Below are 25,762 nucleotides of genomic sequence, written 5' to 3'. Positions count from 1 at the left end.
CCCAATGCGAAAATTACTTTTATAAAGACTTCTGTCATATCCGGTATTATCGGAAGTGCAAATCAATGACTTCAATTCTGTCACAATTTCTAAGAAAACAAAATTAAGTAAATAACTGTTGGATATTTTTCTCGATAGGTGCTTTTAAGTTAAATGTAGAATTTACATGACTGCTATTGTTAATGAATAGGTTTCTGTTTATATCTTGATTTATCTTAAATTAAGAAGGCATTCACTAAATAATTATTATGAAAATGAACCAAAGTTTTTTATTTTGTTTTAAAATGCATTCATTTGGTTTTCTGTATTGGATTTTAAATAAATAGTGCAACTACTCAAGAAAAATTGTTTCTTTAGTCAATGCAAAAGGATCAAATTATTATAAATTATACATTTTGTTCAAAAATTCTATTATGAACAGAATAAAAATAAATATATACATTTTTAAAAGTAACAAAAATAAAGCCACAATTTCCATTTAAAATTTCTTAAAACTATTTCATTTCTTCGAATGTAAAAGTCACCCCTCTTTTTTCAAGTCTTTCCAATATGTTTGTATTTTCAAATGCAAAGCCTGATGGGTAAACTCCTCCCCTAAAATGAAAATAAATAATGTTTGAAATATCCAGAAGCAGAACATACGGAAAATAAAAATATTAGTCATCAAAATATGTCTAATGACTTATACTTATAAAAGAGGGAAAGCAAAATTATTATTCATTTCATATTAGAATCTTTAATTGCTTATCGAAGCAATTCAGTATTTGGAAATTTTGTTTGAGAGAGACGAGAGAGATTTTGTCTTAATGTGTCTGAAATCGGAAACAATATCTTTGGAATACTCTGTAACATCTAGAACTGGAAAACATTCTTTTCAGATTTGCAAGGTGGACTTCACAACAATTCACTTTCAGCCGATATCTTAGTTAAATGAATGTTGGAAACTTGTAAATTCTTCAAAAGGTTAATGCAGTTGTTTTGTAGCAATAAGTTCTTTTTACCATTCAATGCATCTATAGATAATTAAGAAATATGTAGCATTAATCCAGGGGATAATAGTGTATGTTAAATACATTTGTAGGGTTGGAAAGATCTTCAATATTTTAATCACGTTTCATCGTCAGCAATTACACTATACGAAACGTCAGTGTTCCTTTGCTTTGCTTATTAGAAAATCCAGAAAGAAAATTTCAATTGGAGAAAATTGACAGACAGCCTCATGTTACCTTCGATTCCGATAAAAAATTTATGAACAAAAGCTTTGTTCCTCAGAGAAAAATTGCATTTCGATAACTATGCACCAAATAAGGGCTTATTGATAGTGCTTGTTAAGTCTTTTTTTTTTCTTTGCCAAACAACGGAAAAGGCGTAAAATAATTTTGTTCCAAACCCGCAAAACTGACTGAAATCATTTGATTATCCACCACTGTAAGAGATCTAGTAATGGAAATAATAGTTTGAAGTTTCGGTTACATACACTGTGAAAAAAAAGAATATAAATTAAGTCTGGAACTTACTCATGAATTTTTAGCTTTAAAAAATACCAAGGAATTAGAAGGAAAAAAAAAAAGATTATTTGATCGCATTCATGGAGCAAGAGAAACCTTAAGTACATTTTCGGCATTCTTGTATGGAGTATTATTCTGGAAGCTTAGGAATCTTTCATTAATCTCCAGAAGAAAGATTTTACCAAGATTTAAAGAATAAGGAAAAAGATCTAGATGGATTGTTACCATCATGGTACACTAAATCAGACTGTTATCTGCAAAAAAATATTGACGTGAAAAAAGTATTAAAAAAACAAGAAGGGGAAAAAAAGAAACCCGATTACCAAAGGAAAAGTGATGCTCAATTGAACTAACAATATGAAGTAATGTAATATTTTTTATATTTATTAATTTCCATTCAAATGAAAGTGTTGTTTTGCATTTAACGATAACTTATTTTAACAGAATCCAAACAAAATATGCAAGAAAACTGTCCATGAGGAAGAAACAAACACTTACGATATTTGAAATTTTAATCTACCAAGAACCTTTATAAAACTCAATGCTTCCTTCAATCCATCAATATGGAACAGATACTTACTCTAGTGGCAATTTTTCTTGCTCGAAGAGAACCGTCAAACAGGACTGAATCATGCATACTGCTGTTAAGGCATAAGCAGGCTCTGAAAATGAAAAGGATATCTTAGGATGGAAGTCTAGGATGGTATATATTAAATTATTAAAAATTGAATTATGTATAAATAGTTTGCATGAGCAACATTATTAGGTCCTAGATATAGAATGATATTATGGCAGTTTAAGCCATCTGAATTTGAAAATAAATAAGAGAAAGTATCTTTTCTTCAGTTTTTTGTATGTTTATACAGTATGAAGCGTTTTGTGCTTGGTAGTACCGTGAAGAAAAACTAACTAAATTCCAGAGATTGAATCCAAAATTTCGCACAGATCTGTAATGTTTGTGGCCAGCAGAAACACCAAATTTCATTTGTCAAAAGTTTTGCGTTTTCGAGTTATCATATTCATATACTCGCAAATATTTAGACCAACAAAAATACACAACTTTGGTGGATTTGGCCTAAAATTTAATACAGATTTTCAATTATAATTATAAATCTATAGATTTAATTTTTTGTATGAAACTTCCAGCTTTCGCCCCATCATTCATTATATTAATTGGCAAAAAAAAAAAAAAAAAAAAAAAAAAACAGTGTCCATGATTGATTTTGTAAATTTTTATTTCTTATGAAACTTAACGGCACCCGGATACACTATCACCGGTCTCCTGTTCTTAATCACTATGAGTCACTATCACTATTCCCAGAAAAAAAATTTTAAAATAACTTCTATACACTCTCACTGAGTTATAATCCCTGACAAAGTTACCTACTCACAGTCACTAAATAAAATATGTAATGTAGGGATTATGCAAATTTTTACTTCATATCAAAGTCTATGATAACTCTTAGAACTTTCACCAAAGGTCATCTGGAATTTTTATCCCCGGTTTCAAGAAATTTTTCAAAATAAAATTTAGACAGAGGCCACAATTGAATCAATTTCATAAATGAATTTCGCCACTGTGAAAACACTGGCAAACCAATCGAAATATTCTATCAATGATATGCATGCATCTGATTTTATGCATTTTTTTATGCATTAAAATAATATTTTCTATTTGTTTTGATAAGATGTATTTCATTAAAAATCATTTGCATAGTTATATAAATAGCATTAATATGATTGTCAATCAGTTTTGATGAACTATATCTTATCCCAATAAAAATATTATCGCAGAAAGAAAATTAGCTAAATAAACTTGTAACTTAAGTTAGAACGAAAACAAAGCTCGCAAATATTAATTTGAGGCTTATTCTTACATATCGTTATCAACAATAGATGAAACATCTAAAATTTTTAAGTTTTGGAAAGACACAGTTACAGTTAACAACAATAGTTATTAATAATAATATTTTGAACAAATAATTTAGAAAAAAAGAAGCGATAAACAGTTTTACAAAACAATTGTTAAGTCATCTTGCCTGCAGCCAGGTTTAACTAAAAGACTTGTCGTATTCAATTCAAGTACTGAAGCTCATCGCGTTACCAACTGCACCACGGTTTTCACCTACGAAAGCAACTTTCCTTACAATATAATAAAAATTGAAATGCAATATTATAAGTAAAAGTAAACAAAACTATTATTTTAAGTTGTGCTTGCAGAGTAATGACAAAGAATTCACACTAGTGAGTTAAACTTGAAAGATATAATCAGAAAATTTCAGTTGAAACAAGGAAAACATTATTTACCATATTTGAAAATGTCAAAACTGTCAACATGGCAACGAAATTTGGTTCAGATGGTGATATTGAGGGCTTGGTCAAATTTTTATTTTGTAATATCTCTCGAAATGGGGATGTCAGGGGTAGAAAGTCATAGATGACATATCCAGAAGTCAAGGATATTCACACAAAACGAAATTTCGAATTGAGTACTATGGATAGGGTTAAGGAACTGTTTTAGAACCAAATACGTTTAGATAATAACCGTCACATAATTTGTGCTTTTGCCTGAAAGTAAAGCCAATAACTCAAAAAAAAAACCCACAACAAAATTAAATGATATTTTTTTTAAATGATCCTATTATGAAAATTCTGTATCAAAATCAAAGTTCTGTATCAAATTTTAATGTCAATACATCTATAAACTGACGTTGAAATTCCATGTTTTTCTGCTCTATACTACTGAAACACAACACTGAAAGGGGAAAAAAAATCTGAAACTCTGAAATTGAGATCAGTGCACTCCTGGCATTCACAGCTTCGCTGAAAGCCATAATTTTTTTTTCTGCTTTTGTTTCGGAGTAGAATGAATAACACATTTATTAGATAAAATGCGATAAAATTTGGTGAGATGGTTCCTTTTATCTAATATCCATAAATATCGCGTTTTAAACATTGTTAACACCAGATAATGCCAGGTAAATGAGGCTGATATCAGTTGATTAAAAAGCTATTGTTTATTGAATGGATATTTAATTCTAGATTTACAGATTTCTTCTAATAGTTCTGATAATATTTTTTTCCTATTGCATTTTTCAATACAATAAGAATAAATTTCATGCATTTGATTAAAAAAAAAATACAAATTTCCAAACATTAATTTTTTTTGTGTTTGATACCTTGTCCGTTGATAATCAGCTTTAATTTCTTATCAGGTTTCAGCGTTTCTTTAATATCAGCATCTGCTTTATTCTTCCATCCATCAGCATAAAATGTGAATCTTGTTCCACTTTCTAGAATCTAATATAGAAAAATGTTTGATGATATTTTATAAAAATATTTAAAACAATCATCAAATTATTTTTTAGAAGTACCTTCTGATATTTGAAACTTACCTGTTGTCTCGAAGGACCCGATTTTGTGAACATTCCAAGAGTGAAGAAAGAAGGGTACTGAAAACAAATGGGAATATTACTTAGTGAAATCAATTTTAGATCATGAAAACTCAGTATATCAGGTCTTTTATACCTATTTAGATTGGCTTGAAAAGTAATATTAATTCAAACTGACCTCTAACGGAAAACATTTCGGCGCACTTCATCTTTTTGAAAGAATATAATGACAATCAACAGTTACAACTGCTACTGCAGGGCAATGCAGGAACAACAATAAAAAGGCTTTTTAAAAATGACTTTTGGTTTTCCACTAAGACCCTGAACCAAACATTGAAAAGGTGACAATGATTTCATCTCACATAGAAGGCATTTAATGATAGCATTTTCGCAGGTTTTAAATCTTATAAGTTATTCACAAGTTTTGTTTAGTGCTTTGGGTTTCAGTTTGCTGAACAAATATTTTTGATAGTCAATTTAAGTGAGCTGAACAGCATATTAATTCAAATGTAAATATGAACTTCTTGTCCGGTATTTATTAAAAGGTACTGTAATACATAGAGTATCCTAAAAGATTTGAAAGGCGGTTGAGCTCTTTATCTATTAAAAACAAATGCGCAGTGTAAATAGCAAAGTAGTTCAAAATAAAGTACAAACTGAAACCATGCTAGTAAAAAAAAATCCTTTAATTTTCAAAATTTTATACTTTTTTAATTTTTATACGACCCTTCTAGATAAATTCGGTCAATTGGAAGATTTTTCTTTTCCATCCGAAAATATTAATAGGGGAAAAAATCCTGCATAACAGTATCTTTAAAAACTCAATGAATTATGATGGAGAAAAAATTGACTTATGCCATTTTTCGCATCATTAAAGTGCTGCATCCTCGGTGAAAATAAGGGCCGTATACAAATTGATATTGGAAATTTTTAAATTAAAAATGATATAGCGGGTATCGAAAAAAAAAACCCGAATGCCTTTAAATAAAGCTTTAATAGATAGAGATGTACAGTGGTCTGCCTATGCTAGCTGAGGACGCATGCAACCCTCAATTTTATTTTATGCAGTCTCGCATTTGGCTCAAATATAAAAAAAAATCATGCATACAAATAGCTAGGCATTTATAGGATGTATTTTAGAAAAATCTTGTGATTGTGTTTAATTTCTGGTATAATAAAAATGTGATTGGACAATATTACAAAGCATAAATTTAGAACTTGGAATATGTTTCAAACTTGGTATCTTGAGCGAAAAATAGTTTGAAACTTTCTAGTTCGACATTTTTATTTAAAATTGATGTAAAATAATAAAAATTAAATACATATGTAAGCTTTATTTTCTCACAATAATGCCCTATTGTATTATTATTTACATTTATTAAAGATTTCACTTCTAATTAAAATTATGATTAATAAAATTACTAGTAAATTCATGTAATAATTAAACATTAACATCGCTTAAAAATTAATAATTACTTTTCAGTATTTATTTCACATTATTGTTGCTGTAATTGATAATAATATTATGGTATATGACTGCAAATATGCGTGATTCTCAAGTTCAGTTTTATACTCTAGATCTTGAAGAATTTCTAGTGAGAGTAACTTTGACATAATGGAGTAAATATTTATTAAAGTACGAGAAATGAAACTGAAAAAAAAAAAAAAAAAAAAAAAAAAAACGAAAATTCACAAAGCATTCTCGAAATCCTGATATCGCGAATCTGCTCTAAACAGGGAGAAAGGGTTTTAATGTAAATATTATCATACAATTTATGTTTTTATAACGTGTTTCAAATTTCATTTCTAGTTTGGTATATGGTCCCTAAGCAGCACGTTCAATTTTCAACTAAATATAACTCATTCGGTTTTAAAGATACGAGTATGCGAGGTTTTTTTATTTTTTATAATAATGTTGTTGCATGAAAAAAAAAAATTAAAGCTTTCTAATTGACTAAATTTGTCTAAAGATATCGGAAACAATTTTATTAACATTATCTTATTTTATACTTTATTTTGAACTACTCTGCAATTTACACTATCCAATTATCTCTAATAGTTAAAGAATTAAGCAGCTTTTTAATCTTTTTGGGACACCCTGTATATTACAGTACCCTTTAAAAAATATCAAGTATTCAGATGATATTTGTGATCTCGATAAAGATTATTGGGGGTGTCAAGGCTGGCATGCCTATTATTTTAACATCCGTAATTGTTGCATGTCATCATAGACGGCAAGAATTTAACTGACCAGCACAACCATTGATTAGCTTGACCAACTAACTCCAAGCACAATGCTGGTGAATAGTGCTCCCTGGGCTATCCAGTTGGCATTTCTGTTCATAATTACTTAAGCTATTTTGTCTGATTTGCATTTCCTTCAGCCCCAAATAAACTGTACGTTGAATTCTTTATCTGTAGATACTAGCAAAAAGAGACGATTTGCAAGCAAAATTACTGGGATTATATTTTTCACTTTTAACCTTCCCCACAGGAAAGAATGGTATTTATGTGATCTCCATTGGCAATTAGCACAAGAAAATAGGAATAATATAATTATGTAAGGAAGACCATGTGAAACGATTTGTTATTAAAATAAATCTTCAATACAGTCAGAGAATTTGAAACAATATTTTGTTCATTTATGAAGAAATATAGTATCACTATGGCCTTCAAAGCATTATTTTACTCATTCTCTCCGTTACATGGCAGAGGGGGGCTTAGTTTAGTTTAATTATATTAACATCCCGTTGTAAAGCAACTCTAAGGCTATTTTAGGAGGGACATCGTAATTTTGAACCGCGGTCAGATGACGAGGGCGACACCTGAGCTGGAACCCCCCTCTTCATACCACACCAACGGAGGCGGAGGAGCGGGGGAGGAACCTATATAGTGTATTATCCAGTTGAATGGAATGAATTTTTAAATTTGTAAATAATTTTTCTTCAAATGAGAATTTATTTTAAGCAAAAATTATTTATGATCATGCTTTAATATGCATTATCTATGCTTTTTTACAATGAATATGAGCTGCTGCTGTTCAACGAAAGTGTAATGCGTTTGAAAGAAACGACTTACGTTCTATATCACTTATATTAAGTAAAATGAGAAAATAATTATATTTGAAGATAAAACCGTCAATGTATTAAAAAATCCAACTTAATTTTCAACAAAATAGCAAATAAAAGGAATAATAAACTAACTTTGTTTGTTAAATATATTCCTACTGCAAAAAGTTGCATAACAGCTACAATTAGGAAGCTGAATATATACGATACTGTTTTGAATACTGATGGTGGCTTGAGATAGCTTCTTGTTTCAATAATCTGAAAAAAACAACAACATAAAATTGATTATTTATTTCTTTTTAATCATATACGATATCAAAAGATAATTTAATAATACATTTTTACAAAATGAGTCTTTTTCTTGATTCCTTTAACAAATGTTCATTTTACTAAAATTTATAAAACATGAAAACATGCAAGCCACAATATATAATAAACACATCTACATTAACCATTTCGAATTTAAGCATAGTATAATTTTCCTATTTCAGTTTTCTCTGATAACCTTTAAAGTTTGCTGACATAATTTAAGTTTGGGCTATTAAAAATTCTGGACTTTTCCAAATTCCATTCCATCAAAGTTCGATCATGTAAGGCATCTAAAAATGTAATTTTTTATATGCCTTAATTACAGTGTATTATTTATTCTCTTTTTTTTTTCGAAATAAAATTTTATTTCATCTGCTCTTTGGTAAACATGCGCGCATGCACGCACGCACACACACACACACCTTCATTATTTGTAAAAATGTATTATTAGTAGTAAGAAAAATTGGCATAAATAATAATGAAAAAAATTGTTTTTACTATCTAACTCAAAAGAGAGCGTATATTCAACTTTTGGCTATTGTAAGTCACAGCATTTTTATTTATTAAAATATATGTTATTTATTTTGAAATTTAAACTACATTATTCATTCAAGAAAAGAATGCCTGAAGACAAAGGCTTACGCTGCGATTGCTCAAAAAACATCGTAATGTCTACACGTAATGACTACTGTGGATTGTGTGTGTGTGTGTGTTGTCGATTCGAATCTTCTTTCTTATTTATTTATTTTTCTTCTAAAATTTAGAAAAATGTTTTTAAATATTGGCATGCCTTTTGACAATCAATATAATTTTTTTTTTAGAAAAGTATGTAAATTTTGCTAGCAATTTTAATTCAAGCATTTTTTAAAAAATGCTTTCACAAGATCATTTGGTACTTTAATTCAAATTACGAAAATCGAACAGGTATAGAAATAATGACAGAGGAAACTTCGGTCAGTCTTTTCAAAAATGCCCGTAATCATGATTTAGTGGTCGAACCGAGTTCTCTTATTTATATCGTACGCTTGTATTCCAAAATGAATTTTTATCTATAATATTTCTCCTCTAAATTTATGAAAATAGACTTCATCACAATTAAGCAAATTATACTTTTTATTTTCCCTATTATTTCGAATAATTAGGATAAAGTTGTGTATAAAAACAATATATTTAAGAATTTGACATCACTCACGATCAGAAATATTTCCATAGAATTACAATGTGTTTTTATTCAAATTCTGCGATTCAGTTTGCTTCGGAATGTCGGCAGTAGTTTGGCGATTGATTTCTTGATGAATTTCAGGGTCACTATTTTCCTGTCAATTTTGTTCTTTGACTTAATTATCAGTTGAGATTATTACAATTTTTTTTTTTTTTTGTGAGGACAGATCTGCTTTCATCTGCGCAGCCACATGCACACAGACACACATCTATCAAATAATTCGTATTTCTTTTCATTTTTCAACAATTAATGGTAAATTAAATGGTCATTAAATAGAAATCGCAGAATATTAATTAGATTTAAGATTTTTTTATTGTTGTATCACATTTTTATACATTTTTTTTCCCATTTACAAGCTTCATATTCGTGAAAACGGTTGTTTGAAATCTGTTCCTTTCTTTTACTTGATTCCTGATGTAAAATTGTTTTAAATATTCGCATATTGTGTGGTTTTGATTACAATATACCATTGTAATTTTAGATTTTAATTATCAGTTAATCGATTATTTGGTTTCATAATGGTTTTTCATTTGCATTACTACACTATTGCTAACCACACTATTGAATGATCAATAAAAGATTAACATTTCGTAATGATTAAAATAAATATTATCTCCTTTTTTTTGCTGCTCTAACAAAAGCGTGATCTTTAAAACTGATTTTATTAAATTTAATCTTTACTTTGATTGATTTTTTATTTCTAAACTACAAACTAAAACTTTCTAATTAAAAGCAACAACGTAGATTGCCGAGTTCATTATATTTTGATACTTACTGACATCTTCTTGTTTAAAACATTGGCACGAAGTATTTGGCTTTGTACAATATTACGTCTATCAGGGCCGAGGAAATTGAGGCACAACGATTTCTCTTTGAAGCTATATTTAACCAATGGCTTTCTGACAAATAAACAAAGAATTTTTATATATATATATATATATATATATATATATTTATATATATATATATATATATATATATATATATATATATATATATATATATATATATATATATATATATATATATATATATATATATATATATATATATATATATATATATATATATATATATATATATATATTATATGCAAGATATTTTCAAATCTGTTGACTAAATAATATGTAAAATAATTTGGTTTAAGTAGAATGCAGGTTTGAAGCAGTGAAGAGACTTTGTATATTTAATTCCGTTTTATTCTATTCCGAGCGAAAAGGGACGAACAAATGATCACTAGCCTTATATAACATAGGATTTCCGGCCACGTGCCGATGGAATGACCTTTGACAAGGGCAACATATCAAATGAAGTATCACTTTCATTTGATACGTTGTACTGATGGCGCATTATTTTTACAAAGGGATTAATTAAACCGAAAGTGGAATTGGATAACGAAATAAGAGAATATTTTAGAATGAAGTTACTATGGGCTAAATTAAGATAAAATCTTGGAAATTAATTAAATTGAAATTAGAATTAAAATATCATTACATATATATTTAACCATGAGGTAACAGAACACTGCTTCCAAGTTATTGTAAAGAATTCTCAACCGTTTAGTTTCCTACGGCAGGAAGGAAGTAGATTTGTTACAGTTAATTTATTATGATAAATTTGAAATGATTGACGGAATTTATAACAAAAACTTTTCAATATATTGGATAATACGCATATTTTTATCAGTTAGAAATTATCTTATTTTAGAATTTAAATTAATCTCTTTTAATTTAACTAATTTAATTGAAGTAACTTAACTAATCTCTTTTTTTCCCATATACTTAATATACCAAGAAAAAAAACCCCCACTGTAATCGTGAAACACTCCGACTAATAATAAAATAATCCAATTCGAATATTTTACTTGATCTCTAATTTATCTTGATGATGGATATTTACTATCAGTGATAGTTTAGTATACGAATAAAAAATTAAATAAATGAAATTTAGTATTTGATCTTACAGTACACTTGTAAAACTGAGTCGAATTTTAGACTAAATCCGTCAAAATCATGAACTCTGTACATGAATCTGTACATGAACACAAAATCACAATGAGCAAGATTTCTCAAACTTGGTACACAGTTTGATCACCGGCAAATCTTTATCATATTTAGAACAAAAAGATTGTCTGTTCATTGACATATATATCGTGTCTATGTCAATGCTACAGAAACAACAACAACAACAACAAAAAACGCTACTAATATAGCTGAACGATTATCTAAGAGATATAAGCAATTTTCTATATTAACTAATAAATAATTTTCAGTAATAAAGTAGCTGCTAGGCTATTATTATCTAAACTGTTATTACTGTTTTGCAATAACAACAGCTAAAGTCCTTAGGCTGAAAGGGACCATAAAAGGGTTGATAAAATAATATTATTTACCAAATTTTCAAATAAATAAATTTGCAAAAATTTCAAATTCTATAAATGATAAGAATATTAGAAATACAATGTGTTTTTGTACTAAAGTTATTAAAAAGAATCTATTAAAGAAATTAAAATTACTTATTTGTATATTAAAATATTAATTTTTCATTTAACCGGTTTCGAAGCATTTGAATCTTTTGCATATAAACTTGCTCGACTTCCGTTTGACAAAATAATATATTCAATATTATATTTGTGTTGATCACTTTGTAATCTAAGGTAATTATTAAATTGACTTTATTTGTAAGTAAGGAAACAATTAACTAGTAAAAAATTGCCAATTTTTCAAGATCTTTACTGCTTTAGTCATTTTTTTTTCATTCTTCATACACATATGAAATAAACAAGCTCATATATGTTTCGTATATAAGCTACTAAAATAAGGGATTAAATTAAAGTAAATCATTAGTATGTTGATTAAGCTAAAAATGAAATGAAATATGAAATTTACTTGAACAATTATTTAAAAAGGGGACCTTTTAATATACAATGCCTTTGGGCAGTCAAACGTCTAAATCCACCACAATATCACAGTATGGTATGTGACAATACTGTAGTACTGTAATATATGAACTTCAAATCAAATACCATTTCAGTATATGACCATTGAAACAAATTGCTTAAACCTTTGTTTAGCAACGAATTATATCCATTAACGAAAGAAAAATGATTCATTCATCTTATTAAACTAAACACGAAACAGGACATATTGACTAACAATACAAAGGAAACTTCCTTTGTTTTAAGTTATTCGTGGAAGAACTGACTGGAAATCTATGATATATTTCAAAGAAAAATTAAAAAAAAAAATTCTGTACTTAATCAATTTCTTTACTGAAAAGCTTGAATTTAATGAAGATGGTTTGCCGACTTTCTCTACATCTTGTTCAAATTCGTATTTGAAATAATCTACCATTGATGGAGCACATGATGAGAAAGTCCCAAAACCTATCGATATGCCCTGCAAATAAAATGCGATCTTAATCAAAACTGTATACATAATTCTACAATGCTCAGGTAGCATATCCTGTTGTACAATATTAAACATTATTGTTCAATATTATATTATATCATTTAATAATATAATACAATGTTATGCAATATTGGGAATATTTTTAATATCACACAATACTGTATAATATATGTACGCTACTAGGGTGACTAAAAACCAATTATTAAATAGTAATACTTAATATTACCCGACTATTACCCAATTATTAACTATTAATAGTTAATAATTGGGTAATAATATTTTAGCAAAATAAATTGAAAATTTTTATGATCTTAAACGCTGCTGTAAGCATTGATTGATCTTCATAAAATATATCAAAGTAACTAAAAAACTATTACATTGTGTAACCGTAACTGTTTTCCTTGGCCCTCTAGTGGCCGCTGCAATAAACAGTTAGTTCAGGTCTTGAAAGCAAGCGGTAAACCTGATGTTGCCCTGTGTATAATTTTAATTTATATTTGTAATTAAATTTTACTGTCCCAAATAGTTTTGTACCCTTGTAAATCATGTCCTTTTATTTCAAATAGTTGTTTACATTCATCTATTTGTCATTGTCACGTGATCTTCCCGTGGTAGCTGTGGCCTCTATGCAATAATTGGAATTATGTAAACTCTGCTTAATGCTGATTCACTATCTAGCTACGCCAGCAGTCAATTTTTCGGACTATGACAATCTCTTTGGAGAGGTGTGACCCTCCTCCTTTGTAGGAATATACTATTCACGAACAATCATATGCCTGTAGCCATTATTCCCTGTTTTGCCGCTTTCTTTTTCGAGGCAATTGGCCCTAACTACAAGGAACAATGTTATCTATTAGGAATATTTTGTATTATTTTTTTATTTAATATGTAGCATGCGCATTATTTGAAGCATCTATGTTTCAATTTGTATACTTTTTGACAAAGAGAACTTCCTTCCCTATGTTATAAATTGGTGATGTTAAATTTGCAAACAAATGTATGTATGTAGTGGCTGTATAATTTTGTTTTAGTTATTCTACATTATCATTTAATTTGGCGAAATGCTTTTACAATTATGTATTGTGAAACCTCAGAAGAAGGAAGACAACACTCAAGAATTCATAATTACAACCATTTTTCCAACAAAGGACTTGAAACACAATACTTTTTTTTCATATTAAATGTGTAAAAGCCAGAAGCTCTAGAATTTTTTTCCTAATCCTTTTTACAAAGAGTTTTAAAATTATTTTAATAGGCAAGTATTCTAATAGTTTGAGAAAGATATTAATTTTTGAAAGTCGGTCTTTTATTTTAATACTGAAAATCGTTTTTAAAACTCTTAAATTTCAAAACTTTACATTTTTAAATCACCTTTCAAATTTATCTGCCACTTTTGAAAAATTTAAAGCGAATAATAAAAAAAAAAGTTCGAATATAAAATATTCAATCAAGGGATAAATTAGTTAAGCTCTTGCATTTCGACTTGATATTGAAAAAGTTTGCAATAAAACTCCTTCTAATTTAAGTTAACCACTGAATAATATAAAGTGTAAGGCGACGTTAATTTTTTTTATATTGTATACATTTTCAGATTGTTTAAATCTGTCATGCATACTTTTAATTGCATGACGTATAGCTTGTTATTGAGCATTTGATCCCTAAAAGCCCATGAATAGTATAGCTTGTCATCGAGCCTTTTGATCTTTAAAATCTCTTGTCGAGTATAGCTTGTCATTGAGCAGTTGATTTTTTAAGGCCCATGACGAATATAATTTGCTATCGAGTATTTGGTTTTTGAAAGCTCATATTCCAGCATAGCTTGCCATGGTGCAAAGTGATCATTAAAAGATCACGACAAGTCTAGTTCATTATTGTGTAGTTTGTCATTAATAACGAGTCTAGATAGTTATTGTAGCGCAAGATATTAAATATCACTATAAGTAAAAAAATTAAACATTTTTTTTTTCATTTCAATAGAATTAAAAATAACATAACATAACAAGGCATTAAGTAAGTAGTTTATAATATTGAATTTTAGTTTATGTTTAAAAAATTATGTTAATGCTGCATTCTTCTGCTTTAGAATACAATTTATCCAGAAAAGCTCATGAACCCAGAAAATCAATCTTGTTTCAATATCTTAAAAACCAAGATTTTTTTGTCATATATTCCTCAGTCATTAACAGTAATCCATAACTGTTAATATTTTAGTTGTTTGTGATAGTAAAATTCTAGAGTATTTAAATGGGCCGACTGCCATCTTCCTGACACATTCTCTTCAAAATTTGCAATCATAATTTTAATGATGAAACGATATGTTAAATGTAAGCTTATAGCTGTTTTGCATTTTTGAATTGCCCTATTCACATGGATCCGGGCGGACAAACAAATAGACCCTCTTCTGACGAATTTGTAATTAATGGTATTTAGGCTAATCTTACTCCTTGAGTTATTGAGGCGTTCAGAGACACAAAAATATACTATTAAAAATGATATCCTCGTACTGAGAGAAATTTGAAATCTTTCAATTTATCAAAATTTAGAGGCAAAAGTTTTAATAATTACAACACATTCCCTTTATATGCTCCATATACGAGAAAATCAAAAAGATAAAACTCATAATTTTAATAAATAGAAGTGGCAATAAAACCTTTTTTTAACACTTTTTTCCAATATTTAAGATCCGATCTGTCTTCCCAATGAATTCCGTGAATTCTCATTCAATTCAATCTTTTTTGTTATAATAAATCAAATCTAATCACTTACCCGAGGTCCCTCGAGAATTTCGACAAAGTACTCTACAGAATTTAAACTGCCTGTTTCATAAAAGAAAAATAAAAGTGTTAGTATAGTTGGAACAAGACTTTGTAAAACAGGTATGTCGTGAATCAAGTAATGCAAAATGTTGGATTGAAAATAAATTTTTTGAAAATTAAACTAGTAGTGAATAGCTTATAAGCCAGTTAACAGCGACGCTGCATGAGAAATTGCTTTTGTATCGTGGTCATGATATTGGACTGCGAACAATAAGGTCCTAGGTTCTCTCCTCACTCATATCAATCCGCCACATTGGTGACCTCGGTCGATAAGCCCTCAACCTTCGTACAGCTGTTGTGGCGCCATCTACCCGCAACCAAAGTCAGATTCACTTGACGCAGCAACAGCATCAGCATCCACTCATCCAGAAGGAGAGTATGTAGTGAATGGCTTATAAGCCAGTGAACAGCTACGCTACCCAAGCAATTGCTTTTGAAATGTGGTCATGTTACTGGGCTGCGAATCACAATGGTATGACGTGTTTTACGGAAGCGTCTCCAATTCAGATGATCCAAGCTTTAAAACCTACTGACAAACCGTTGCGTAAGAATTTCTATATAAAATTTTAAGAAAATATTGACGTGAATGGTTTCGAGAACACACTGGTGTTTACCGATGAAGCCACGTTCCACTTATTTGGCATAGTTAATCGCCATAATTTGCAATTTTGGGGTACGGAAAATGCCCATGTAACATTTGAACATCAGCGTGATTCTCACAAGGTGAACGGTTTCTGCGCTTTATTAAACAGTTGTGTTTTTGGTCCATTTTTCTTTGCTGAAAAATCGATTAATGGGCACATTTACTAAGACATGCTCTCTGAGTGGTTGCTCTCCCAGCTGGAGGATACTGTTCCTGATTTCATTTTGCAGCAAGATGGTGCTCCCCCACATTGGAATAACAACGACCGTGAGTTCCTGAACGAACGTCTACCCCATCGCTGGATTGGCCGTGCTGGGCCGCAGGATTTGGCATGTCTTCATTGGCCGCCGAGATCACCAGATCTAACGTTCTGTGATTTTTTTTTTCTCTGGGGTTTCGTTAAAGACAAGGTGTTTGTGCCTCCACTTGCTGAGGACTTAGAGGAACTGAAGCAGCGGATAACTGCAGTGTTGAACTCCATCACAGGGGATATGCTATCACGAGTGTGGCAGGAGCTTGAATACCGTTTAGACATTTGTCGTGTCACCGGAGGGGAACAAATTGAACACCTGTAGAAACTTGAATAAATATAGTTTTGAAGTAAATTTGAATTTTCTAAATATATTAATTACAACGTTCACAATCATGTTTTCTTTTTGTCCCATTCATTATGAATCATCTATAAGAATAGGTAATATACGAAATATGTGTCCTTCCATACAAGAAAAAGTCTATTGAATACTATCCGTCTATTTGGACGTCTATTGAAGAGGATAATGAATTCCAGGGTTCCATAGATGAATACAAGCTTGAATTCATTGTTTCATCTTTAAGTGGCTTATCAAATAATGGGAATAAATAAAAAATGCGTGTTAACCTAAGGCCAGCTAGCTTATTTTGTTCGGTTGGTTTTGTTTATCAGCAGTTATGCATTTATATATCATAAATCCTCGCAATGCTATGGATAAAGCAAACTACAGCAAAAACTGTCACGTAAAGAATACATTTGTCAGATATATTTCACAAGCGACGATTGATGTATTAATGTTCTTCACAGTAAAACGAAGCTTCAAGCAAAAAGCGACATATTATGCGACTATAGGGGTAAGGCTACATGAAAGCACAACCTAGCACATTATGCAATTTCAGCTTTATAAGATGAATTTTTCTGGAGCCACATTTTTATACATGGAAAATGCTTACCAGCAAATTTCTTCATCAGAAGGGCAATACCATAATCTGCTGGTAGACTCCCAAATCCACAAGACTGGACGATATAAACGCCCGCTTTTCTGGCAGAATCAAAGTACTTTGCTAGTACCTTGTCAAGATACTAAAAAAAGGAAGAAGAACTTTACATTTTAGAACCTATTATTGAGGGAGTTGCATTTTTATTTTCATTTCATAGAGTAATTTTATAATCTAATAATGTGCTACACGAGATGCAGTGGTGACCCATATGTAGGATGCAGAACTGTAGTCCTTCCAACATTAATTAAAAATCTTATTTACCTTAGTTTGAATGCTTTATTCAGTTTTCCTTTCTGACAGAATTTGTGAGCATGAAAGAATGCATTTTAAAGAGTTTGTTAGCCGCATTTAGGATAAGAATCTTTTTTGTAATTTTTGAAAGTTCGAGATCGGTGGAAATTAAAACAAGTACTGCCGAGGTCTCATCCCGGAAAAGCTCCTATATGTTCAGTCATATCATGAAGTGCCGCTCAGGTTCATATTTCAGCACATGTCGTAAAGCACCGCTATGTTAGTTAAAAGCATTTGAGAGAAATAATCTTTTCAGAGCTGCACTCACAGCAGCCCATCTCTACCCATAGGTTAAATTACCGACTAGCATTCATATCTTCTCATTTTCCGACTATCCGTTGTTTCTCTTAATATTATCTATTTCATTTCAATCTTCTTGCAAAGAAAATTCGTTCTGTTTAGCCTGTGTTGAATCAAAATATTTTTCTTTGCACAATTCATGGTTCTCATAAAATTAATTTGTATAACAGGAGAAAATAAACTTATTTTGGATGCTATTAATCCAGAACAAAGATGACGATTTATGCTTCTATAAAACTATCTAGTCCATTCATTAACTGAAATGGAATTTTTAATTCAATTAAATTTCAATAAATTCCAAATCCTACTTAATTTCCTGTTCTGTTATAAAACAAAACTGTTAATTTGTGTTCTGTTATAAAACAAAACACAAAAAATCTTACTTTGAATTTAAAATTTATTTTTGTTTAGTAAAATTCAATAGCAGTTTCTTTTTTCTCATTTGAGAAAATAAAAAGTATTGTGAATTTTTTAAAAAAATCACAATGCTTTCAAAATCTCGAAGTCATACATTTTTTGACTTCGATATTTTGACAAATCAGCAAGTTTGGTTGATGAAATTCTTAAATTGCGATGAGGAAATTCCTTATAAAAAACAGTCTCCATCTAATCTGATAAGAAAAAATAATATCTGAAACTTTACCTTGATTTCTGCACTGATTTCTACACAATGAGTGCGGCATTCTATACAGGTCGCCACTATCATTTCTCCTCCAATAGCATCATACTGGAAAGTAATGAACGCATTTATGCTTTGAAAAAATTTAAACACTATTATTCATTTGTTATAATTGCACTTTTCAAAAAAATTTATGAGATATGAAGTTACAATTTTTCTGTTTTTGTTTTCAAATGTAGAAGAAAAATTTATTTGGTGAAAGAAATAGCATCAAATAAGTTGAATCGATCATCCAATGAGTAGAAATTACGTCGGGAAATAAACGATGCTCCAAAGCATTTTTTTCTAAGATATTATTATTATTATTATTATTTTGAAAATATATTCTAGCCAAATTTTTATTTATATTGCCTTAATGCCATAATACATAATGAATCCTCTACTTAATAATCGAAATTGCACTCATTATTATATAGTTAATTAGTATTTCTTAAATTCAGATCAGATCACTTTACATGCCTTTGATAAAACGAGCTTACAGATCTTTATATGAAGGTTAAACGTATTTTAACAATGAGAAAAAAATTTTTGAAAGAATTACACATTTTCTTTAACACGCCGTTATTATATCTGATAAAATTGGTTGACTGGAATCTTCAATATCTAATGCCTTTTGTTGCTAATCTTTCAAAATCATTCATTTTGTTAAAAATAGCTATGATAAACGTTATCCTATGTTCCTTTAAAAAGTTAGTTGATAAGAACTTTGGTACTAAATTTTATTTATGAATCAATTTGATATGTTTTAAGAATGTATTGAATTGAATAAATGATATAAAATATGCCATGACTAGTAAACATGTGTAAGATTTTAATTGCATTCTAATCAAACATACGATTAATATATCAGCTATTAAAATGATGAATATTATTAAATTATAACATCATTTCGATCGCTACAAAAATGAACAGGAGGTCCATTTACTTGTCAATGGTTTTTTTTTCTTTTTGAAAAATAAAATATATATATTTTTTTATGTTTGCTTAATTTTATTTTAAATTTTACTGCAGTCGATGCAATGATTGGTTAATTAAAATCATAGATACAATTATTTATTTCACGATTAGTTTACAATAGTTGATGCGTTATTTGAAAAATTAAAGTCATGTGATTTTAGTTTATATTTTCGTATTAAGTAATAAAAATTATTCTTAAATATAGTTATAAAAATAGGCGATAATTGATTTTACAGATAAAAATAACCACAACAATTTCGCAGTCAATTTCTTTTTACTTTCCTGTATACGAAGAGGAAAAACTGTGCTCTGAAAAAAAATCGCCTTGTTTGCAATAACCAAACATATTGTATTATGTTTGTCTGTCATGAAAATGGTGACTAAAAAAGTGCTATGAATTAAACAAATTAAATTTGATATAGGGTCTTTGCATTTAATTTTTACAATTCTATCAGATTTTAAACAAAATTATTGCGCAATTTAAACATTAAATATGTAACTACTTAGAACTAAATCCCTCAATCTGCCCATCTGTACATTCATATTAGTAACTAAATAACGACCGACTTAAATGATGGACATTCGGTATATGATATTATAACTGTAATTGTAAGTGCCGCATTTTAACACCAAATAGTTGAAAAAAATCATCTAAAATACATATTTGGTTTCCATTGCTTTACTTCGATAAACGGTGTTGGCACTATGAAAATAAAAATCGGAGCACTGGTAGCGTTCACTTTGTCAGAAGTCCACAATTTTTATGGGAAGGGAAATCAGGATAAATCGTTTTAATGAAAGAATATGTGAAAAATTCTAAAACCTTTATAATATCAGAAGGAATGTTTTAAGGGGAAAAAAAGAAAGTCGGAATTCATTTATTTACCGGACCAACACAGTTTAATAACAATCTCGTCCTTTTGCATATTTCATGTATAGAGGAAGGGTCTTGAACATCTGCTTTTATAATTGGAGTCCTTCTTATATCTGTCTCTGAAATAGAAAAAAAATTCCCCATTAATCAACGTTGATTAATAACATATTGTAAATTAATCATATGATAATACTGAAGGCAAGTTGTTGCAGTCTGACCGGTTAAAAAAAAGCTTTAAATAAAATTGGAAATAGTTGAATAGTTAAATTGGAAATATCATTCAATTCTTTTTTAAATGGTTCACAATTTTATATTATTGTCAGATAATTTTGTAATTTTAAGTTGGTCAATAGGAATTTCCATTCAGATTTCTTTAAGAACTTGCATTAGTTTAATGGATCTGTCATTTTTTAATTCCGGTTCCGAAGCAGAATGAATTCGAGATGCAATGCCATCATATATTTGGAAAATATAAAGAATGTGTGCCTGCAGTTGATGATATAAGTCTGTCGGGAGGCAACCCATTTGTAAGCTGTAAAAGGTTTGAAAGTGAAATGTTACCAACATTGTCTTAGTACGTTTTAAAATTAAAAGGTTTGTTGCAAAATAGTTATGTGAATTCAAATGGGAGGTTTAGTTTAAATAGATTAACGTCCCGTTTTAAAGCAAAGAATAGAGCATTTTCGGGACAGACTTCGTAATTCTGACCCGTGGTCTGATGATGAGAACGACACCTGAGCTACCTACCCCATCTCTCCAAACATCCACACCAGCGGGAGGACGTTTGGCCCCTACGAATTTGGTGTGCACCATACCCGCTTACACTGCGGTTCATTGGTGGAATCGGTCTTGAGCATGAAGCCCTCCTTTTCCGAAGCCGAGACCTTAGCACCAGGCCGCAATGGCTCTTTTCAAAACAGGAAGTATATCATAACAAATTTTACACAAATATTGCATCCACGATAGAGATACTTGATGATGAGAACGACACCTGAGCTACCCACCCCATCTCTCCAAACATCCACACCAGCGGGAGGACGTTTGGCCCCGACGAATTTGGCGTGCACCATACCCGCTTACACTACGGTTCATTGGTGGAATCGGTCATGAACATGAAGCCCTCCTTTTCCGAAGCCGAGACCTTAGCACCAGGCCGCAATGGCTCTTTTCAAAACAGGAAGTATATCATAATAAATTTTACACAAATATTGTATCCACGATAGAGATACTTGATGATGAGAACGACACCTGAGCTACCCACCCCATCTCTCCAAACATCCACACCAGCGGGAGGACGTTTGGCCCGACGAATTTGGCGTGCACCATACCCGCTTACACTACGGTTCATTGGTGGAATCGGTCATGAACATGAAGCCCTCCTTTTCCGAAGCCGAGACCTTAGCACCAGGCCGCAATGGCTCTTTTCAAAACAGGAAGTATATCATAATAAATTTTACACAAATATTGTATCCACGATAGAGATACTTGATGATGAGAACGACACCTGAGCTACCCACCCCATCTCTCCAAACATCCACACCAGCGGGAGGACGTTTGGCCCCGACGAATTTGGCGTGCACCATACCCGCTTACACTACGGTTCATTGGTGGAATCGGTCATGAACATGAAGCCCTCCTTTTCCGAAGCCGAGACCTTAGCACCAGGCCGCAATGGCTCTTTTCAAAACAGGAAGTATATCATAATAAATTTTACACAAATATTGTATCCACGATAGAGATACTTGATGATGAGAACGACACCTGAGCTACCCACCCCATCTCTCCAAACATCCACACCAGCGGGAGGACGTTTGGCCCCGACGAATTTGGCGTGCACCATACCCGCTTACACTACGGTTCATTGGTGGAATCGGTCATGAACATGAAGCCCTCCTTTTCCGAAGCCGAGACCTTAGCACCAGGCCGCAATGGCTCTTTTCAAAACAGGAAGTATATCATAATAAATTTTACACAAATATTGTATCCACGATAGAGACACTTGACCCATCCAAAACCTATTTAACACTGTTAAATCAACTTTGGGGCCGGCGTGCTGGTATATGGGTAGCGCATCTTCCCCGTAATCTTGACGTCCCAGGTTCGATTCCCGGTTCGGACATGGTTGTTTTTCATCTGTGTTCTGTCTGTGAGGTGTATGAATCTGCCCCCCGGTGAATGGGGAAGTGCAAGTGCATGTGTGAGTTTCATCTTCATATGAGCTAGAAGTCAGGCTTCTGCCCTCGGGTGCTCAGGGGTCTTTACCTTCTGAAGCTACTGCACCCCCTTTCCGTGGTAACGCGGATACGATATCATCATCAGCTTTGGACATTAGAGAGAAGGCTCGCACAGACAGATACAGCAGAGGCTTTCATACTCGTCGTATTTTAAAACTTCTTGCAGCAAGTATCAAGGGAATGTGATATACAGTTTGCATATAATAAGTGAGAATTTAGAAACTACATTATCCACAATTATAATGGAATTTAAAAAAATAAAGCATAGGGAAAGAAATAGAATAATAGTAGTTGCATATAGTAAAAAAGTAAAGAAGAAAACTTAAATCAATAGCGGAGCTTAAATAGTAAAAGCAAATTGAAATAATAAAGTAAAATGAAAGCTAACAAACATAATATAAGATGTGAAATAAAAAACGATACTGTTTGTACAAAGCCGAGCAATTTTCTTGATTCCTTAGAATAGAACTTTTTGGAATCCCGAATGAGTGTGCATAGGAAGAAGCAAAGATAACAAACGGGAATGATCCCGGAAATTTTCTTACTTGCTTTCAAATAAAAGCGCTATCTTAAACAAAGTGCTAAGCATTGCTATCCAAACAAAAGTGCTAAAAATTACGGACAAAGCACAAGTTTGTGAACATTAAGAGTGCTCTCAGTTCTTATCTTCAGACTTACATTGCATTATATAATCTGTCGTATAGTGAAGGTAAACTATTATCGTTGCACATATTTTTGATTCTGCTGATTAAAATCAAAATGTTAAACAGAACTCCAAATTTAATTTCACAAACCACATTTCATTTTATCTAAATATTTGTGTGTTGCAGTTGTTTTATAAGCAGGCAAATATACTGATCAACAGAACGTCAGTCTCTTAATAGATTGAATTGAAAATATAATAAAGATCTACATTTTAGATTCTTAAATTATCAATCAAATTAAATGCGTTTAATCGATTGAAATTAATTGTGAAAATAAGTGCTTGCGTTAATTAAGTAATCGATCAGTGCGTTTTTGAATTATCGAGTTTATATGCATACGAAAGCATTGATCAACTGATAGTTTCAATCCTTTGAATCATCTGATTCATAATTTGGTATGGTTGTATATTTTAAATATTAAATTTTATCGGTCCAGCTCTTTATATTTTTAGTTATCACACTCATTGATATTATAGTAGCCAGTCAAATATCTTGTTAATGAATTTTGTTCAAAATTTCATAGAAAACTAATATAAATGATTACCATTCATTTATTTAAATTGCCAACAAATTTACTTATTTTTTCTTTACACTATAAACCGTGTAAATTAAGATAAGGATTTGAAAAGCCTTAATCACTTTAAATTCTTTTACATCCAATCTTTCAATAACAAAAATCCAATAACTATTATTGGGAATATTTGATAAAATATTTATTGTGCTTATTGGCAATATTTTGATTTTCTTTGTTAATAAAATAAATTCCACAATTTGTCATTAAATTGTGGAATTTATTCTTAAGAAAAAATACTTAGGTATATTTCACAGCTTTAAAGCATTTAATGTTTTTAAAGAATTTATTTAAAATTGCCGTTTTATTAAGGTATAAAATTGTTTTTTCTAAAACAGGGACATACCTTTTAGTAATTTAAGAAAAACAATATAAAAACCATATATTTATTTAAAAAGCATTTAATTTCTTTTTTTAAAGAATAATGCGCTGCAGTCGATAAATATTTTGAAAAATATCTTTGCTCTTTTATTTTTTAATAGGTTCAAGATTAATGTTATTATTTTGTAAGTAAAAAGTGGAACATTATAAATAATTCAATTATTATTATTGCTGATATTTGATAAGATTGGGTTACTGAATTAGATTTTGATTTTGATTATTATTATTTGTCAATACAAAAGTGGAATGCATTTTTAATAAAAATAAAGTTGCACATGTAATTTTAAAGCTTACATCATTCTAATTATAGAGTTTATTTAAAATCACTTTATTATTAAAAATGGGAAATTTTCATTTTGAGAAGCAGGAACATGCCTTTTGTTAGTTAAATTTTTTAAAAATCTGAGAAAAACCATTTATTTCAATGATGTTTTATTTATTTCTTTTTTGAAAATATTTATCTCAAATAATTACATATTTTTAAAAAATCCCTCGGGTTCTTATTTTATTCATATTTTAAAAATTGTTTTAATTTTATCACCGAAAGGGTTTTAAAAGAATTCTTTGAAGAAAATCATTTTTTTTATACAGATTTACATTTCTAATATTTTTTTAAATAATTAATCTATCTTAAAGAATAATTCTTTTTGATAAAAAGATACATACCTTTTGGTGAGGATTCTCGAACATTTTCTAAAGATCTTTTTAGTTTCTCAGTATTTCTTCCGGCGATGGCCCATTTCAGTCCAGAAGATTCAGTTACACATTGGGACAGCTCTTCCATAGCATAGCGGCCCGTAAGGCCAGATGCCCCAAAAATTATAATGTCAAATTCTTTAGAAATTGGTGCAGACATTTCAAGAAATGACAAAGAATTGAACGATGAGAGATGTTCCAGCTAAAGATACGAGTGTGATAAGATAAGTTTTGAGGAAAAAAGGTTCTATTTCCTTATCTAATTTCGTTATCCTTGTTTTTTACAATCGACGTCAGCCGAGGTCTATAGGTCACTTAATTATTTATCCTCTTACTTGTTTTGCATGATTTAACATAATCTATTTGCAGGATACCTTCCTTCTCAAAATGCGCAGTTTCACTGATTTAATTAACTCTTTCGGGGCGGGAGGCTTCTACGCGAAAGGAATCACCCCA

General features: G+C 30.3%; 1 protein-coding gene across 2 annotated transcripts; it reads right to left on the bottom strand.

Moving 5' to 3' along the window:
* Window positions 1-335: 335 nt before the first annotated feature.
* Window positions 336-25,523, bottom strand: LOC129981207 (saccharopine dehydrogenase-like oxidoreductase). 2 transcript variants are annotated; one of them, XM_056091949.1, is made up of 12 exons: window positions 25,277-25,523; window positions 20,733-20,839; window positions 18,854-18,937; window positions 17,572-17,701; window positions 15,676-15,725; window positions 12,755-12,897; window positions 10,275-10,398; window positions 8,104-8,226; window positions 4,904-4,960; window positions 4,688-4,808; window positions 2,089-2,170; window positions 336-594 (listed from the first exon to the last, which is right to left on the bottom strand). In XM_056091949.1, the coding sequence occupies exons 1-12, from the start codon at window positions 25,464-25,466 to the stop codon at window positions 495-497; spliced, it is 1,311 nt and encodes a 436-aa protein (XP_055947924.1). In that variant the 5' UTR covers window positions 25,467-25,523; the 3' UTR covers window positions 336-494. The 2 variants fall into 2 exon arrangements, with proteins under 2 accessions (XP_055947924.1, XP_055947925.1); XM_056091950.1 differs by lacking the exon at window positions 20,733-20,839 and having other exon boundaries at window positions 25,277-25,442.
* Between the last annotated feature and the right edge of the window lie 239 nt (window positions 25,524-25,762).

This window comes from Argiope bruennichi, chromosome 8 (assembly GCF_947563725.1).
Source record: "Argiope bruennichi chromosome 8, qqArgBrue1.1, whole genome shotgun sequence".
Classification (NCBI taxonomy): domain Eukaryota; kingdom Metazoa; phylum Arthropoda; class Arachnida; order Araneae; family Araneidae; genus Argiope; species Argiope bruennichi.
Note: the sequence above shows the minus strand (reverse complement) of the source record. Positions and strands in the feature narration are given on the sequence as shown.

Coding starts and splice junctions, on each gene's coding strand:
- LOC129981207 (XM_056091949.1), bottom strand. CDS start 25,466: ATGTCTGCACCAATTTCTAAAGAATTTGACATTATAATTTTTGGGGCA. Junction 12,898..15,675: donor AAATTCTCGAGGGACCTCGG/GTAAGTGATTAG, acceptor TTTTATTTGCAG/GGCATATCGATAGGTTTTGG. Junction 4,961..8,103: donor GAATATATTTAACAAACAAA/GTTAGTTTATTA, acceptor ATTTGTTTTCAG/TACCCTTCTTTCTTCACTCT.